Source organism: Dermacentor andersoni, chromosome 3, assembly GCF_023375885.2.
Source record: "Dermacentor andersoni chromosome 3, qqDerAnde1_hic_scaffold, whole genome shotgun sequence".
Classification (NCBI taxonomy): domain Eukaryota; kingdom Metazoa; phylum Arthropoda; class Arachnida; order Ixodida; family Ixodidae; genus Dermacentor; species Dermacentor andersoni.
The window spans coordinates 135583238-135601021 of record NC_092816.1 but is presented as its reverse complement, the minus strand read 5'-3'; the positions used below and the strand labels follow the sequence as shown (position 1 = coordinate 135601021).

Here is a 17784-nt window from a genome sequence, read left to right as displayed (position 1 = left end):
TCGCAAGCAATTTGGCATGCTCAAAGTCTGCAATCCAAGCCCGTAGTTTTTAAAAAGTTCAGTAATGCCTGAATGGCCTTGAAACTCGATTGAGCATCTGGCCAAGGGCCTAAAATAACGTCCTCCGACAACGGTGCGCTGTCGAGACGCGTAAGGTCGTTGTCCAACCTTTCACGCTCTTCCACGTACTTAGGGCAGTCACAAAGCACATGACCTATAGTCTCAGTCACATTGCACACCTCACAGTGTGGAGACTCGGTGCGTCGCATGAGGTGCACGTATCCGCGCGTAAACGCTACCCCCAGCCTTAGTCTGTGCAGAAGACTGGCACAGCTTCGTTTAATTTTCGGTGGTAGCCTAAAATTCATGGCAGGGTCCAATCTCTGGAGTCGTCTGTGGCGATTATCCGGATTGTCCCAGTGCTGTGCTGTCAATTTTCGGATGACACTGGAGAGGAGACTGTTGGCGTCCGCTCTTGAAAAAGGAATTGAAAGCAGTGACTCTCGTTCTTCGAGTGCTTTCTTCGCTTCGGCGTCGGCCAGTTCGTTGCCCTGTATACCACAGTGACTGGGAATCCACTGAAATGTGATGTGGTGGCCGTTTTCTTGTGCTAAAGTGTAGAGCTCCGCAGTTTGAAGAGCCAACACTCTGTAAGCGCTTTCTTTCAACACCACTCTAAGTAGTTGAAGAGCCGATTTTGCGTCGCTGAAGACTGTCCATATTTGAGGAGGCTGTCGCGAAATATATTGAACGGCCTCTCTGATTGCCACTAGTTCCGTAGATGTTGAAGTCGTCTTGTTATGCAGACGAAACCGTCGAATGACTTGGTGCGTAGGCACGAAGAAAGCCGCACCAGACGCATACGACGATACCGATCCCCCAATTCACCTGTCTTTCAAGCGACGTGACAAAACCGCAAGAACTCACCGTATTAAGGTGACGCGTACGCCTTAAAGGTGCATTATTATGCTGAACAATGCTGAATTTCTTCTGAGGAGCGGGATGCTGCCCCATTCTGAAAGGAAGATGAGATGGCAGCCTGTCGATTTCCCATACACAGACTACTCGCATCTGCAGGAGACCTTAGGTTTATTTGCGTATAATAAACCTTTAGCGTGGCTGTATAACGTTATCGAGCCCTCTCGGCAGGTTTACGACATCGCTTTGCCAACGCTTCTTACTGAGGATCCCTTTTAGCGGCATTCTTAAATTTCCGCTGCACACCGCCGTGATTTTCGACCAGCTACTGCAAGCTAAGAAATGGAAAACGAACCCATCGCAGACACCGGCACCACCTGGCTCGACCCAATCGAAACCCTGTCCACTTGAGCGTGCCCCTCGTTTCTTGTCAGCAAATTAGATAAGAAATACCGCGTTATGTAGACGATGTTATTCGTTTTGACAGCAAACAAACGTGACCTTCTATAAACGAGGAGACGTTTCATTGGGCTGTTCAGACAACCCTGCGAGTGACCGCCCGATGCTTGCGTCGGCAGTTACACAAATTTGACGTCAGGATGGTGGAATAAAAACATATTGGTATAGCTTTACGTTATAGGGCCCAATGTGTCAAAGGAGAAAGAATATATTCGTAAGAGTTACTATGCCATCAAAAATTCTTATTATGAAAACAGGAAACAGCGCTAAAAATCAGATGGCCGCAGGGCTTTATTTATTGCTAGTGCGAAATGACGTGGCAAGTTAAAGTTGAAGGGCGAGTAGTGACGTATTTATTGCTGTTGACGAGAACGGTGTCGTCGCCCGTAATATCCACCAAGGCTATTGGACAAACATCAATTCAGAAATGTCCGCGATATCTATTGAACTGCAATGTCCGTAATACGGTGTGGGTTTTCACTAATGACGCTACTCACGCACCGCTTTCGTCTTAAGCGTGGTTGCGAACCAGAGTGAAAGGCAGAAGGGTAACGCGCCTTGCGAAATGAAACATTCGGAGTAACCCTTTGTTCGACGGTTGAACATACGTCAAGGGCCCACGATACGAACCACCTTCAGTTAGGCCTTGGCGCCCAGGCGCGTCGCTCGCTCAACATTGACAAGTTGACGGGTCTCTCTCGGCATGCTCTCTCCATGCGCACGTGACTTTAACTGTGACAACAATGCCGACGCTTTGCGCAGCCGTAGGGTGCTCGAATACGCATTCGAACACGAGCGATGGCTGCGCAGTACACAGTGCACAGAGGAAGGCAGAACACATGTGTACTTTTCCAGCTTTCCAAGGGCAAGCGTGCACTGCGTCGCAGCAGGCAAGCACGACCCAGGCCAGCCAAGCCACACAAAGCATGTGAACTGCACTTTTAGAAGCTGAACAGGGTACATTTCGCGAGTACCAGTCATTTACAGATGCAGTGTAATCTTGTCAAACGTTTTCTCGGGATGACTATAAGTACGACAACAATAAGCTGCGATGGCGCACGAAAAGCAAAGCTAAGTTGTACTCAGTGGCAATACTCCGAGCGATCATTTCTGGTGGTGCATCATCTTCGAGAGATTCCGCGCGTTTCTACATCGGGCGCGTCGAAGTAGATGACTGAAAGCCTTTCTGACACTGCGCTATAAACGCCGTCAGTAGGAACCGCACGCTGCATTTGTCGTGAAGGAGAAGGCGACGCGGCGGCCATGGTGTAGGAAGCGGCAGCAAGCGATGCTGGAATGCGACGCCGCCACAGTAAAACGGAAAAAACCTTAGTGCAGCTGGACTCTGGCCGGTCCTACCATGACTTTACAAGCACTTCGAGCAACTTCTGCCGAGCCTCAGTTGTTTATCATCCTTTACTACAGGTGGCGGTAAATGCATGCTTGGTTGACTCGGTGTACGGCACCGTATTCTAACGTAGTTAGATTAAGATAGTGGGTGTTAGGTTAGGGCGCTGCAGCGGTCGGTGAAGTAGGACCGTTAAAAGCGCGTTAAACGTCGCCCACAGTAGCGCCACCATCAGTTGTTGCTGCAGTGCAGGGGTACAAGTGTGCGCCGAGCGTGCGCTTTGTTGTTTGTCGAAGGCGCAAATTCAACACGCTCAGCTTGAGCCAGCCAAGCTAGCGCGCGATGCACTTTGCTTCAGCGGCTCCGGCGTGAAATAGGACCATGGAGGAAGTGAAAAGTTTGGAGAAAGCATTACGCCACGCAGCCAGCCTTTACGAGCGAACGCTCCGTGAAGCCGTCATTTGCTCAGTGGTAGCCCGAGACGTGACCTCTTGCGTCGAGATCACAGAGCAAGAATCGAGATTTGCTAAGACATTTGGTACCCAGTAGCTTTTGATCTGGTGCACACTCGTTTGGCTGTGTTGCCCTGACTCTGCCTGCAGAGCGCGAACACTAAAACCAACCGCGAAGTTTCACGTCCGATCACGTACGTAGTCACCAGGATTGGGCTCAATCGCGTTGCGCGATACTTCCTCCTCACGGTTTTCTACCTCCATGGATAGGACTATTCTATTCCCACCCCAGCCACGCTAAACTGTAGAGCGTCCAATGTCCGCCGACGTAGCGTAGCTGTACCCTGCGTTGAACGCGTCAGCGTTACGCCAGACTGTAGCCGTGCCTTTAGCTTGGTCACCCCACTGCGCTTTTCATCTCTACGCGGAGAGAGAACGCATTCAGGCTGTGCTCGATGAATGTAGGGAACAGAAAACTGGCTTGATTCGGAGGATACTCGCACGAAAAGAGCATCGCAGACGCGCAATGCCGTGAGCACAGCGCACGAAGCAGCTAGCAGCGCATAACAATTCAGTAGGTTGCAGGCGTGAGCGAAGTGTTCGCTGATACACGAGCATGGTATACAAAAGAAGGAAGCAGACGACTCGGGCCCTGGTACTCTGCAGTCTACGTCACATGCCACTTCCAGCGAGTGGTACTGGCGGCGTCCTTTTTCTTCAGTTTCGGTTTGAAAAACAACGATTTTAGGGACCGTTTTGTAACTCATCCAAACGTGTTTCAAGCCTAATCTTCTATAATTTATGTAATTTATTTCTGCAATTTATTTAAACAACGCATTTTCAGCGGTCGAGAATTTTGTTGCAGTTGGGTCATGGTTACTTCACATCGTCGTCAAGGGGAGGCTCAAATAGGGCTCTAAACAAATGAGCAGCGATGTCAATTACGGTCGTGCGGTGGAAGCGCTACTACATCTCGCAGTGCAAAACACCACTTCATGAAAATTAAGCATTGAGCATGTCAGCGATGGAAAGACTTGAAAATGTACGGAAAATAGGTAAACAGAATGTACTCAAAGAGGAAAACGTGAAGTCACAGGCTGTTTGCTTGTATACAGGAAACTTATAGATATGACACTCTGCAGGTTTGTTGAAGTTGCTCGCGGCGATGCCAGGTGAGAAATGCCGAGATTGTATTACCGTAATTAACATTTTCATGTCGTCAGAACTTTTTTATGGGTCGCCATAAAAATAATAGCAGTATAAATAGTATAAGCGCTACAGGACCTGATCAGTAACCTTACTTGTTAAGTGTCTTTTTCCTAAATGATCTGTTTTAGCTATATCTTCAGTACCAGAGAAAAACTTCAGGTGGTTCGCCTGCTGTGTCAGTGAAGATGAAAGTGTGATTTTTGTAAATGGAAACGTGTAGTGTTGATTTTATCTTGATGTCGAAATAATAGCTTTGTGTTGCTACTAAATACACATGCACAGACACTTAGTTCAAAATTCGGGTGAACCCATTCTTCTGAATTTATGCATAACTGTCAAGGCTCGCTGGTGTAATAGCTTCCGCTACAGAATGAAGGTTATAAATACAGATAGGTTAGCAAGTGCATTTGTGTTTGTGACGCGACAGTGTGACGAATATTGTCACTGACCTATGCCTCATTTGAACGGTTGTGTGTTCTATGTATGTAGTAAATGTGATCTGATATGGGCTAGCTGAGTATGCGATTTTGTACAACAAGCTTCGAATGCAAATGTTGATTTCTCTTCCACCGAGAAGTTGGCCCCGTGAATTGTAAATGGCGCTGCCGTGCCTCCACAAGCAGCCATTGCAGGACGTATGGACTTCTATGAGAGTTTTGCTACCATGCGTATATATAACTTATTTGGCCTTTAAAGGAAGGCGCATACGTACTTTGTCAAATTCGTCTGCGTGGTGCTGATCAACTACATTAGCGAGGGCCTCATTTGAGTGCCTCAGCCCACTCATCTTTTGAACTTAAAGATTGTGTATAGCTCTGTCTTTTTCTCGCATGTGTCTGTCGTGTCGCTGGACTGACACGAGCAGCGCGAATTGATCGGGAAGTTCTGTAGTGGCGCGGCAGTCGACCTAATTCAATTCAATTTCCAAAGCCGCACACTTTGACAGCTAGGCATCAACTAGCCCAACACCTACTCTGCTGCCCTATTGATAAACCTAGCATGTCAAGACTGCTATTACTGCTTATGTAAAAATTCAGGATTGTCATCTGAGCAACTACTCTTTCAGGTAAATACGAACGGCCCATTTATGCGCGATGCAGAACGTGACATTGAGACGCTGCTGGTCCTTTTTCGGCGCTTATGCACTTTCTGCAGGTGAGTTTAGTCATTCTATAGAGAACACGCATCGCTCTTTCCTCAAGGAAAGACGGAGCGAGGCCATCCCCTATGTGTGCGTGTTCAATTAAGGTTTGCAAGGAAAGCATCTGTCTGCTCCAAAGTCTGTCGAGCAAGAAGGATGGCAGCAATTTGACATCTACCTTGTGATTCGTCTTTCGCTTGTAGAAAACTTAAGATGATCAGTTATTGCCTTAATGCAAACGCGGAAACGTGTCGCCTAAACGTATCGCTACTCCGATAAATTGGAAATGCAGCTGTGCAATTGCTTTGACAGCTCGTTCTAGAAATGAACAAGGCAGCCCAATACAGCGTATTTTCCACGCTGAGGCCTTACAAGACGTTATGGTGGAAATTGATTAAATTTGCCCTTTACTATAAGAAAGCAACATATTGAAAGTGTCTGAAGCAAACACTATAACACTAAACCAGTGTGCTTCTATTTGGCCGCTGGTGTGTCCACAGGGCTCCGCAATTTACCCTGCCATCTCGTTACGTCATGCCCGCGCGGGCATGACGTCATAACCTGACGGAAATAACCTGACGTAAATACCCTGACGGAAATGTTTGAGCCAGCAGGCACCTGCCGACTCAAGCACTACATTTCCGTCAGGGTATTCGTTGCGCCAAGTTATTTAGCGCTTCACCAATGGGGGAGGTCCGAGATTCCGAGCAATTCGTCTCAAGTGAGTGAAGACGAATATGTGGTGGACACTGTGCATGATTCCTTTCGGACATCTTTCAGTTCAATTTAACTTTATTTCGTTACCAGATTTTTAGATGAGAGCTGAGGAGCCTACTGTAAAAGCTATCTGTCTCAATAGCGTGTCGAACCCGTGAACACCTATAACGCATTGATCCATGTGGCTTTGCAGCCGCATGGATTATGCAAAATATCAAGTGCACTAAATCATTCACATAGAGTTTAACTCAATATAAACGAGTTTAACTCTTTCTTCGTTGGCTACCATAATCAATAAAAGTCGGTATAAACAAGGCTAAATTTCTGGCACGTCAACAGAGGCGCTACTAAATTTTTTTTTCAGTTATCTTCACCACCATAACAGCAACAGTAAAACAAGGAAGCAGCACGTCACTAGCATGGATTGTCATGGCTGGGTTGGTACTGGGTTTTCTTGAAGGGCAAAAGCGTGATAATAAAGTACGGCACATCGTTCTGAATAAATGCAAACTTGAAGAGGATGAATAACTCAGAAATTCCTTTAATTAAGTCAAGACAATCTTAACGAAAATTAGGCGAGTTGCTTATTATTCACTGTTTAGCCGTCAGCGTAGAAAAGGCGAAGTACACAGGCGGAGATAAAAAACAAGCATTGAACTCGCAACTCACTTTCTTTTCGGAAAAGGATGGTACGCCAGCCGACCAAATATAAGCATTTGTAGGACGATACTTTATCATGCATCGAAATTTCAAAGCAGCAACCAATAACAAAAGTAAGCACGTCCCTTGGCATTTAGGAAAGTGAACTCGTTCTCTGCGAATGCAGCAGATGTGATACATAGGACTTGTTGGCCGTTTGGTTCATACTGCGAGAAAAAAAATGTATTGCGCGGTATTAAATACAAGGACGTGGTAAGGGACGCGGATAAGTACTACGGATCATGTCAAGAAAAAGATGTACTGCGCGGAATTCAATACAAGGACGTGGTAAGGGACACGGGCAAGCACTACAGATCATGTCAAGTGCTTGTCCTTGTCCCATGCTACGTCTTTGTCTTGAATTCCGCGCTGTCAATTTTTTTCCCTTGCAGCAGATGGTTCACTAACGCCCCTAAATGCGAACTTTTAAATATAGAAAGCCTCAGTTACTACGCCTGTCAGATATTTCTGTGTGAAGAAAGAAGTATCCTAATAAGAGGTTCACAATCGCCGCACACAATGGTTAGCTAAGTGTGAATGATTATGTTTATCAGGTATCTGGAGTTGCTCTTTTAGGCAGGTATAAAAACGCCGATCTGTTGCGCCTATGAAGCTTTTGCCGCAAAGTAACGACAGCATGTATACTACGTTTGTTTTGCGCCTGAGATACTTCGAATGCTCTTTCAGAACACAAAAACCATGACTGAAAGATGAACACTTCCAAGCCAGTCTTCTAAGCCATAACTACGCAAAGTTGTTGCAGCAGCTTGTCAGGGGTGGTAAAACGGCATCAGTTCCAAGCAGGCTCTCAATGTTGTTTAGTCCATTCCAAAGGCAATGGAGGAGGGGCACGACGGTGACACATTTTGGCTCTGTGTCTTTTCTGCTACTTCTTGGCCCTTGCTGTCCCACACCCTTGACAATCTTGATTACGGTTGCAGCTTCCTTATATATAACGTGCTCCTAGATAGTCACCAATTTCAGTCGTTACTTCGTTTGACAAGCTTTCGGTAGTTATTTCAAATAGAATACCGCTGATTTTTTTCAGATTCTTACAATGTCCAGTGTTGTATATGCAACGTTAAGCTGATCTAGATCTATACTTCGAGCAAGTGTGTTCTGTTCATAGTCGCAATGTTAGAGATATCCAGAAATTGCCCTTCACTTTATTTAGCAATACTGTGCGAACTTGAGGACCGATATACATTCACGGAACACTGTAAAGAAATAAGAATCACTGCAACCACGTTCACACTGTCAAAAATAACCAGATCATCATCAACATGTGCGCAAATAATGCTCTACTAGCTTGTCTAAACCACTGTGTGTGCTTGGGCCCACTCGAGCCACAAAATACCTTAGAGCCAATGCTCGCGTCCGATGTCTGCATAGATGTTGCTTCTTCGCATTCAACAAACGTGGCATAAGGAAAACAGCAGATTTCCAGAAAAAGATTTTTTGCCAATGTTTGGCTGTCATTCGGTTGCTTCACATTTTTATTATATTCTCAAATACACATCCTCACGTTTTTTATTAGCTATGCGATATGAATACTGCAGAATAAATTCTATCTATCATAGTGCCACAGTGAATTATATTCACTAAGATACCGGGCCAAAACCTTCCGGGTCATACCGGGTCATAAACCTTCCATGAAGAATGCTGCTTTTGGATAAATCCCGGTATCCGCTGCTGCCATGCGTTCTCTTCAAGGTTCGGTTCGAATCGACTCCTCCGGCTTTCGCGTCATACTGGAAAAGAGCACCTTGAAATGCATACGTTTCGCTTTCTTAACTGTCGCCGTACGTAACTGCCAGCGTGCCTTGCGTCCATCGCTTTTTCCATGGATAAAACAACGCTGCCGGCTGAATCGTCGTTGATGGTTGTGGTGTCCCTCACTAACAAAAGCGACTTTGTCAAGATGTGGCTCAGAAAAATGGTAGCAGAGAAGAAATTTGTTGGTGTCCTGAAATAAAATTCACTGTTTCTTATATGGAAAACCGGGGGGGGGGGGGGGGGGGTGCATGTTGCTACTACGGCAAATACTATGTCAGCCAAACGAGTCGGTTTGTTAATTTCTGCATAGAGGAGGACCTCTGAATCACTTCATAAAAAAAGCACTCACGCTTAGATAAGAATTTTTAAATGCTGCCAAAGTGAACCTTTTTTTTTTTGACACTTCAGTTCTGTTTCCACGCAAAAATAACCTAAGAGGAAAAAAAATGAAGGCTATCGGTTTCAGAAAACGCGCCGATCTGTACGTTCATAAGCCATCTGTTGCACTCACTGCAAAATAATTCATTTCCCTAAGCACAACGTGGCCGGTTTGCTATATTTATTTGTTGCTGTTTTAGTACGCTTAGCATTCTTCGAATAGTTCAAGTGCTCTCCGGTACTTGTACCGGATATAGCCGTTTTCCTTTGGAGTCACTGAGTGTGCACTACTGGATGGGTTGCTATTCAATGAAAATCACTGACGCCATCTTGGGTCACTGGGTTTGTGTCCCTGGACATTTGTATCGGGGTATGTGCCACCAGGTATATAACGCTCTTCATGTATTAGCCAGTACCTATAAAACAAACCTTCACCAATTACACACCTATGATAAGATGGATTGCTAATCACATTAATGTCGCCAACTACATGCAAAGGATACATGCGCCTGCAAATGTTTGTCGATCATTTAATTAAATGGATTGTTATGAACACGCCTAATGTAGTCAAATAGTGTATAGATGCACTTTTTGGCAGAGTAAGCAGAGTTGCAAGTTCAAATTTCGTGCGCTAACTCTGCCTACACCTCCCTTATTTCTCCGCGCTGCAGATGCGCAATAAATATAGAGTGCAAATTCATTTCTAGGATACCTCAGACAACGACATCCTAATTGAATGAGGGGAAGCTCTTGGACAGAAGTTAAGCGCTCCATGCGCTTGCTCACACGCCAGTGTCTCTCTGCGCAACGACAGCAATCTTTCGTAGCAGAATCCTTGGAAAGTGTTCTCACGTACCTCGGTCCGTGCTCTGGCATTTATTTCTTGCCCTCAAAGAGCGCAGCAAAAATTAAAAAGAAATAAATTATTCGTTTTTACTTGCCAAAACCACGACCTGATATTGAGGCACGCCATAGTGGGGAACTCCGGAAGTTTGGACCACTTGGGGCTCTTTAACGCGCACCTAAATCTACGTACACTTGTGTTTTTACATTTCGCCCCCACAGAAAGGTGGGCACCTTAGCCGGGATGGGATCCCACGAACTTGTGTTTAGCAGCCCAACATTATAGCCAGTAAGCAACCACGGTGGGTAAAGAGTAGGGCAATTGAATTAAACAGCCCAGCAATAATGATTGCTAGTTCCTGTACAAGTACAGTAAACAATAGTACATAGTTCGTAATTCTGAATTTGCAAAATTAGCACTAAAACAGCAGCTATGCCTGTTTGTATGTAAAATTTCTAAACTCTCCTCCCACTCCCCACCCCTAATAAAATACGCTATGTATGAGGGTGCAAGATTACAGCAGTTACTTTCTAGAGTTCAACAACTGACAACTGATTCTTGGTCACTACGGGCAAGTACTTATCCGAAAGCGCCTGCCTGTAGGTATCCGAAAAGGAGTTGGTTTTTTAGTCAGGCACAAAAATATGCCTCATCTCATGCATTGTTCGGAGGAGGTTAGCTATGGTGGCTACTCTCCGGTAATCTTAAGTGTTTTGAGAGCTCCTACTTTCTTTAAAGCTGGCTCTTTCCAGTGTTTGTCATGTTTTAATTGCTATTATGTAGCTCAAGACAGCGCTAAAAATAAACATAAAAAAAGACAGGAATGTGTCTGCTGCATTGGGCTAGCGTCATATGAGGAAATATCTGTGGTAAACAGTCGAATTCAGGTACTCTACCCCCTCTAAGCGATTACGTTTAAGCAGCAAAAACGTGTTTTACAAATTCATAGCCACCACTGTTAGCTGTAATGTTCGGCATGCCTCGCCCTAACTTGCGTAATCCTAGAATTTTCTACGTGAACTCCTCTTGCACCTCTAACACTATAACACGTCTTGTAACACAGCAAAATACCATGCGTCATGATCTTCATATATTCATCTCTGCTATGTGCTCATTATCTGACTTCTGTCTTTTTTTAAATAAACTTTTTTGCACTTTGTACCACTCTTGTTTGAGATATTTCGTTTTGTTTGTCAGTTTTATGTCGCTTGTGTAACACAAATGCACCAATATTAAGGCGTAAAGCTGGGGCGCGATAACGTAAGACTATTCCAAACTGAAAGTATTCTGAAGTCCGTAAGTCAAAATGACGCGGCTGTTTTCCGTACAGGGGTGAGAACCAGCGACGTTTTTCAGTCAGCCCAATCAGCAGCCTCCATCGTTGCTGGACGCATGTTTTGCTTCTTTTTTTGCTCGTAAAGGAAGCGTATAGCAACTATATTTTAGATATAAACGCCTAATAAAAGATCAGTTGTATGTCGCCGAGAGCAAACATGCTTTATAATCTTTTGGTGCAAAATACGTTGAAGCGCACTTGAAAGTAAACACAAATATTTCCATTTTTTCGAGTCAGCCATACATGTGTCAATTCCGCATCCAATCCATTTCGCAACGCACACGGAAGATGGCGGCTACGTGAAAACAACTGATCGGTTCTGTGGGCCGCACTTTGTGCATATTAGCCGGTAACGTTGCCCGATTAGATGAAATGTCGGCGTCCGAGATGTACTTTCGCCCGAGAAGAATTCCCCACTCGGGGAAGTCTCTGTGGGAGGGGTCGCCCTTGTCATCGTCACTGCTGCTGTTGTCGCTGTAATAACTGAAATCTTCATACACATCGTCGCCTTCATCAAGGCACAAGTTGTGCAACACTGCGCATGCTGCAACGATGTTGGCCGCACGGTTCAGTTCATAGTGGAGAGCGCGGTACCGCTGACGGCAGCGGAAGCGGCTCTACAGAAGCCCAATGCACCGCTCCACTACGGACCGCGTGGCAGCGTATGCAGTGTTGTACCTGCCTTCTGCAATGCGCGTGAGAGGGTGGCCTGGGACCGGAGTCAGGAGCCATGGTTTCAGGGGGTAGCCGCTGTCACCTGCATGATCATAAAAATAGTATTAAATCATCAGCACAAAGTTGAGTAAGCGAAGCATGGGTAATGTAAAATACAGCTACTACACAAAGGCTGCAATAAAGGAATGTACAGGCTGAGCACCTGACGTAGCTGTGATCACAGATAAAAATAGCTGGAATATAGCAACATCCCTATTTGAAGCGAGGCAGGTCCTTGTGCGATCCGTGGGGTCTTCATTCATAAATGAATGTCAGTGTAAAAAGAATGTGACAACACACGTGTACTGCACTAACTGCACCTACATATAAAAAATCAATTTAAAGTACAGCGCACGTGTCTTGTCACTTTGTTTCGCGCAGATGCCATCGAAAAATTTCGACATCTCCCGAATACATAACAACCTACTATAATATAAGCGGTTCGGCCTTCAATATTTGCTTACGGCGCGAGCACACTTTACTGCACGGTGCCAGAATTGCAACTGCATAAATTAGGTCCTTAGCCAACAGATCTTAGGTCTTTAGGTCTTAGGTCCTTGGCCAACATACTCATTGAAAAGACGAGCGTTACGGGCACTCTCTATACTTCTAGAAACGGGCAATATTCTCGGAAACTATTGAGTAGAGTGTTTAAATGTGATAAGCGCATCCTAAATTTTTTTAGCCCACTTTGGCCAATTGAATGCTTGGTTTTATGAACCTTCATTTGATACCAAGCCGTGCTTTCTTATGTGCCCTGATTTTAGTCTAGTTATGGGACGGGGCTTTGTGTTTACTTTAGTGCACCTATGTGCCTGCTGTGCTTCTGAGTTGACTTTCAGTTTTAGCCTGACATTAGTGTACTTATATGACTGGAATTTGTGTTGTTATGATTTTAATAGTTTTTATGATTTATTCTTTTCTTTAAACCCCTATAAGAAAACGAGTAGCCGGCGCAAATTAAAGGTGGCAACATCTCCCAACTACCATATAATAAAGAAAGCGAATGAACACCTCTGACCAATTTTGAAGATGTTTCGCGTCAAAAGAAAAAAATGCATGGCCATCAGCGGACAGAAATCGGAAAATGGTGACTTATTCAGCGTGGCTACTCTGAAGACAAACATCATTTGTCATTTCGAAGGCATGTATAGGAAGAGCGGCTGAGAACACACGGCATTCGATATAACATTCTTTACGAATGCTCAATAGCGGGAAGTGTTTCCTGGCGTATTTCAAACAGTAGGAGCCTCAAGCAGCGGATGAGTAACAACTTTATTATTAAGCATGTGGCTATTTAAACATCTTCTGCGTATGTGCCTGTTGAGTTTTAGTCTTGGCGCTCTTGATTATGAAAAGATCCGTTGGTGTGGGTCTGGCCTAAGTGAGTATATATTTTACATGTTTAACGAGAAAACAACGAAGAACTTTTGTCGCACAGTTGTAAAATGCAAATCTAATGAACTTCGAAAGAAAATATGACGTGAATGGGATAACCTATGTAAGTAACATGTAAGTACCACAGCTAGAAATTATGATTGTGCTCAATAGTCTCAAAATTAAAGATGTACCTGAGCATATTGTGAAGAAAGCCCTTTAACTTTCAGCAAGGTAAAATGAAATCCATGCTTGGTAATTTATTTAGTGAGAAGTGAGGCCTGTTGATCTGTAGTGAGAGGACAACGCAAGTATTGAAAATTTGTGCATATCAAGCGGAATTCGATTGTCTAAACCCCCGATGTTATCGGAACACACAGCGCTCCTACCTGATAATAGTCGTGACTGAGACTGTTGATTTCATGGTCTTTCAAAATACTGCGGCATTTTGCGATGACAGATCTCAAAATACGGCTCCACTCAAGGCGCGATTGTTCGTTCTTGTGTGTTCTATCGTTTTTAATCACGACCACGATGTGCTTATGTGGACTAACCAAGGTGCTTATGTGAACCTTAATAAACTTGTCATTGCATCACTTTTGCGGTTACTTCCGTGCTCTCAACTGTAATTAATTTTGTAACTGCCAAAGAAATGTTTCCGCCGGACGCAGATCCACTGGATAAGGCAAAGGCGACCAGGACTGTAACGGAGATGTTCTTTTCATGCAAAAACGATATCATCCGCCAAAACGTCAAGCCATCGATAATACATGTACGTAGGTTCTCTTCTCTTTCAATACCTGTGGTTTATATTTCGGGGCCTATTATGCGCAAAGAAAGCTTAATTGATCAATGCAACTATATCTACAATAATGCACACAGCTTTGGTTCTAGGTAAGTAAACCTAAATTTTAACCAGTTATTTGCCATTACGGACAGATTTTGAATTTCTTTGCTTATTCGGCGACATAATTGGGACACTTTCACAAGGGGGAAGCACACCTTTTGTAATGTTCAAGTGCCCAAGGATGTCTATCATCCAGGTCTCGGCAACCTACATTACATTCATGATTACCTACCACTGCTTTGCTTTTTGGCGTCGGTGGCGAGCTCAATCAGAACTTCAATAATGTTATTGATTTTAATAACGCTATCATAACTATCATCCTATTGGGAAAACAGGTCATTCTATTACCACTAACACGGCACGTTTACACAAATGGCATGGTGTAGAGTCCTTGTGCATCTCCAAAGGGTCTTACAAGAAAAGATATTTCTACGCAATACATGTTTTAATAAAAACGCGGTGCTTCCGCATGGTGGCCTTGATAGTTCCTAGTTGAAAAGGGCAACGGAAATTTCTGTCGTGACTACCGAAATTTCTGTGTGCGACAGAAGTTCCTGGCGTTTCTGTAGTTGCGGCCGACATTTCTGACGTTGCGACAGAAATTCTGACGTCGCAAGAGAAACATTCTGTCGTGAAGACCAAGAGTTCTGAAGTCGCAACAGAAACGTTCTGTCGCGTGAACAAGAGTTCGGAAGTAGAAACAACAACATTTTATCGCGACAGTGATTCTGTTGTTGAAACAGAAACTCTCTGTCGCGACGACACACTTTCTGTCATGGCGTTAGAAATGCGCCAATTTCTCTAGTAACGACGTAAGTTCTGACGGTGCGACAGAAGCGCTTTCCGTCGCGACGCTTTTAAATTGTCTGTCAGTTTCACATCGGTGGTGTGCACTGTACTTTTCTCTTGCGCGATATTCAATGGTGCGTTCTCCGAATCCGGCAACGCTGATAGCACCGACACCGGTATTAAAGTCGACGAGGCCAATTGTCATAATGGTGCCGTGACGACGAGGCACCAGCAACGCCCTACCGGCCTCTTCAAAATCAGCCGCTGATACCAATCACTTCATCTGCGGGAAGGGCTGCGTATTCCTTTTGTTTTATTTGGTAAGATGTGGCACACAGGCCTGTGGATTTACATGTGCGGTTACGCTGACACCTTAGCTAATTTCCCAGAAATATTGCATAGGCTGTTGCGTGTGCCTAAAGATGTAAGCGCTGGAGCATCTGCAATGCTTTTGAGGGGGGCTCACGCGTATTTACCACCTTCCAGAGGGCTTTGTGTCGACAGCCAGGGAATTCTAGATAACAATGCATACATTACTGTATGTATACATTACACATGTTCTATATCTACCCTCCTCCCCGCCTCTCACGCGACTTGCAAGACAGCAAGAGCAGCAACAGTAGCAGCAGCAGCAATAGCAGTGGAAAAACTGAAAGAAGAGGCAGAGATAAGCTTCCCTTTAAAAGTGAAGTGATTGCAATAAGGTACACAAGTGGTGTTTATTTTTCTCGGCGAATAGAGAAAGGACGCGAAATGGGAAAAATGACTTGTGACGGCGAGCCCATGCGTAGGAGGACCATCGAACAATCTCAGTGGGACGGCAAGCTCTTCACCTGGAACTGGGCCGAGCAGTGCCGATAACAGCACGCGGGTTCTCCCATTCTCCCGGCGAATGTTGTGCAGGGAGAACAAGCAAATGATCTCTCCTGAACGGGAAACCTGGGATGAGCTGCTTCCTTTTCAAACTGTTTGCTGGCGTTCCTATTCCGTGCGCAAGGCTGAGCAGTCACGTGGTACTTTAAAGCGAAGCTTTCTCTGCGAACACTATGCAAGGACTTCCTGAGCATGGTTGCTGGGTACTACTGGGTGCTGCTTCGGTCTTGTCGAGTAGATCGCACTTCAAAAAAAAAAAAAAAAAAAAACTAGGTGCCCGATGGCGGCGTATATCTCAGTCCCCGAGCACAGCTGACATATCTTGTAGCTGCTAGGCCATCGCTCGTATACATTTATCGTGCCATACAATTAGCTCTTTCAGAAGATCACCGCGTGTGTCACATTAAGTAGCACGGGTGTGGGAGAGCATGCGCAAGCGTGCCAGGTTCCTTGCGCAAAAGGCGAAGCAATCGAATGCAAAAACTTACGTCTTGCGATTAACCGGTTCACAATGTTTCGCTTCGCCTAGATTGCAACATGTGTATTCGATCTTCGTAATCACTTTATATATCTTGCGAGCTTTCTATATATGGCAAAAAAAAATCTGGCATGTGTTCCATTGCTGGAAGGACCTCACTTTTACGTGTCTTACTAAAACCGCATATTTGACATCTGGACATTTATAACAAGATGCATAAAGTTACACAATGAGGTTTAATTTCTTATTATATATTTGAACGTCAGGGAATAAAATATCACTGCAAGTAACCCAACGAGGCTGTAAACAACATGCGCTCTTGGTGTTATTCTCGTAGAGTGACGCGTTGTAATTTCGTTATTGAGGTCGCTGCGTAGCTCGGACACCTTTTATATTCACTGTCACGTCCACCCTATTAAAAATCACAATTCACTCTCTTACAGCGCGATATTTAAGTAGTTGTGACTTCCGGTGCTGTAATTAGACTTTCATTACAGGAAGCCGACAGGCTCTGCGCGGCATGGCGAGTGTGCTACGTCATCGGAGCAGACAACAAGAATGTTCGTAATGCGCAATGCGCCCAATTCTTTTGTTTTTAAATGCGCGGTTTGTACTGAACCTGACGTTTTGTTGTTATTTTCTTGCTTTCGTATTCAGGCCTCACTGACTTTTGGAGACGTAGCAGTGAACTGTATGCAAATGATGGCTCGCAATTGGGTCACAGTCTCCCCGGTAAGCCTCTACGTCATTATCACGAGCAACAGTTTAATAGTCTCTGTTCTTATTCATGTGCTCATTAGTGGGCCTAACATATATCTGTCATGATTTAATGTATCCTTAATGTAATGAATTTTGGTCACTTTAGGAGCTTGTACGACAAATTGCCCTCGGTTATGACTTAAACTAGCAGACTCGAACGAAATTTACCACTTTTGTCAGCGTGCATCTCCCAAAAGAAGCACTCAGACACAGGATTCAGTTATGCCTCTACAGAACAAAATCTCGGTGAAGCTGTCACTTGAGTACCGGGATATGGTAAAATAAAACTGAAACATTAAACTTCGCGAAAGCGCCTGAAACGGTTGTTTTTGAACGCTTTCTACCGATACCTTTTTCTATTGTAGCTGTTGTGCTTAAATCACTATTTAAATGATGCGTTATCAATAGGATTAATTATTCACATAAGTTCGTGAGAAAATGCACACAGAAACATCAAAGATGATATTATGAATAGGTAAAGAGCTTTCTTATTACAATTAATTATGTCTGAATGTCCGTGGTACTTCTTCGACCCGGCGTCGTCTTCACTCTCAACCTTCTCCTTCGGGAAGAACGCGTTTTGGAGAAATCTTGTAAACTTCATTTGCTTAATAGAGCGAATTTCGAAACCCCAAGGGAGCACTAAAGCGAGAAATTGAATTATTTAAAC

The 17784-nt window shown here is 44.5% G+C and overlaps 1 protein-coding gene and 1 long non-coding RNA gene across 3 annotated transcripts in view; one reads left to right on the top strand and one right to left on the bottom strand.

Moving 5' to 3' along the window:
- Nucleotides 1-11482: 11482 nt before the first annotated feature.
- Nucleotides 11483-17784, bottom strand: part of LOC129383126 (uncharacterized) — a 56156-nt gene continuing 49854 nt past the window's right edge. Inside the window, exon 2 of the long non-coding RNA XR_011893086.1 lies at nt 11483-12034. This is a non-coding gene — a long non-coding RNA (uncharacterized lncRNA). The remainder of the gene's footprint in view (nt 12035-17784) is intronic.
- LOC140216421 (uncharacterized) overlaps nt 13894-17784 on the top strand; it is a 39204-nt gene continuing 35313 nt past the window's right edge. For both annotated transcript variants that reach the window (XR_011893085.1, XM_072286773.1), the window contains exons 1-3: nt 13894-14140; nt 16853-16915; nt 17013-17087. Coding sequence is in view for 1 of the 2 variants with exons in the window: in XM_072286773.1 (XP_072142874.1) it covers nt 14021-14140; nt 16853-16915; nt 17013-17087 (258 nt within the window). In the remaining variant the exon portion in view is untranslated. The remainder of the gene's footprint in view (nt 14141-16852; nt 16916-17012; nt 17088-17784) is intronic.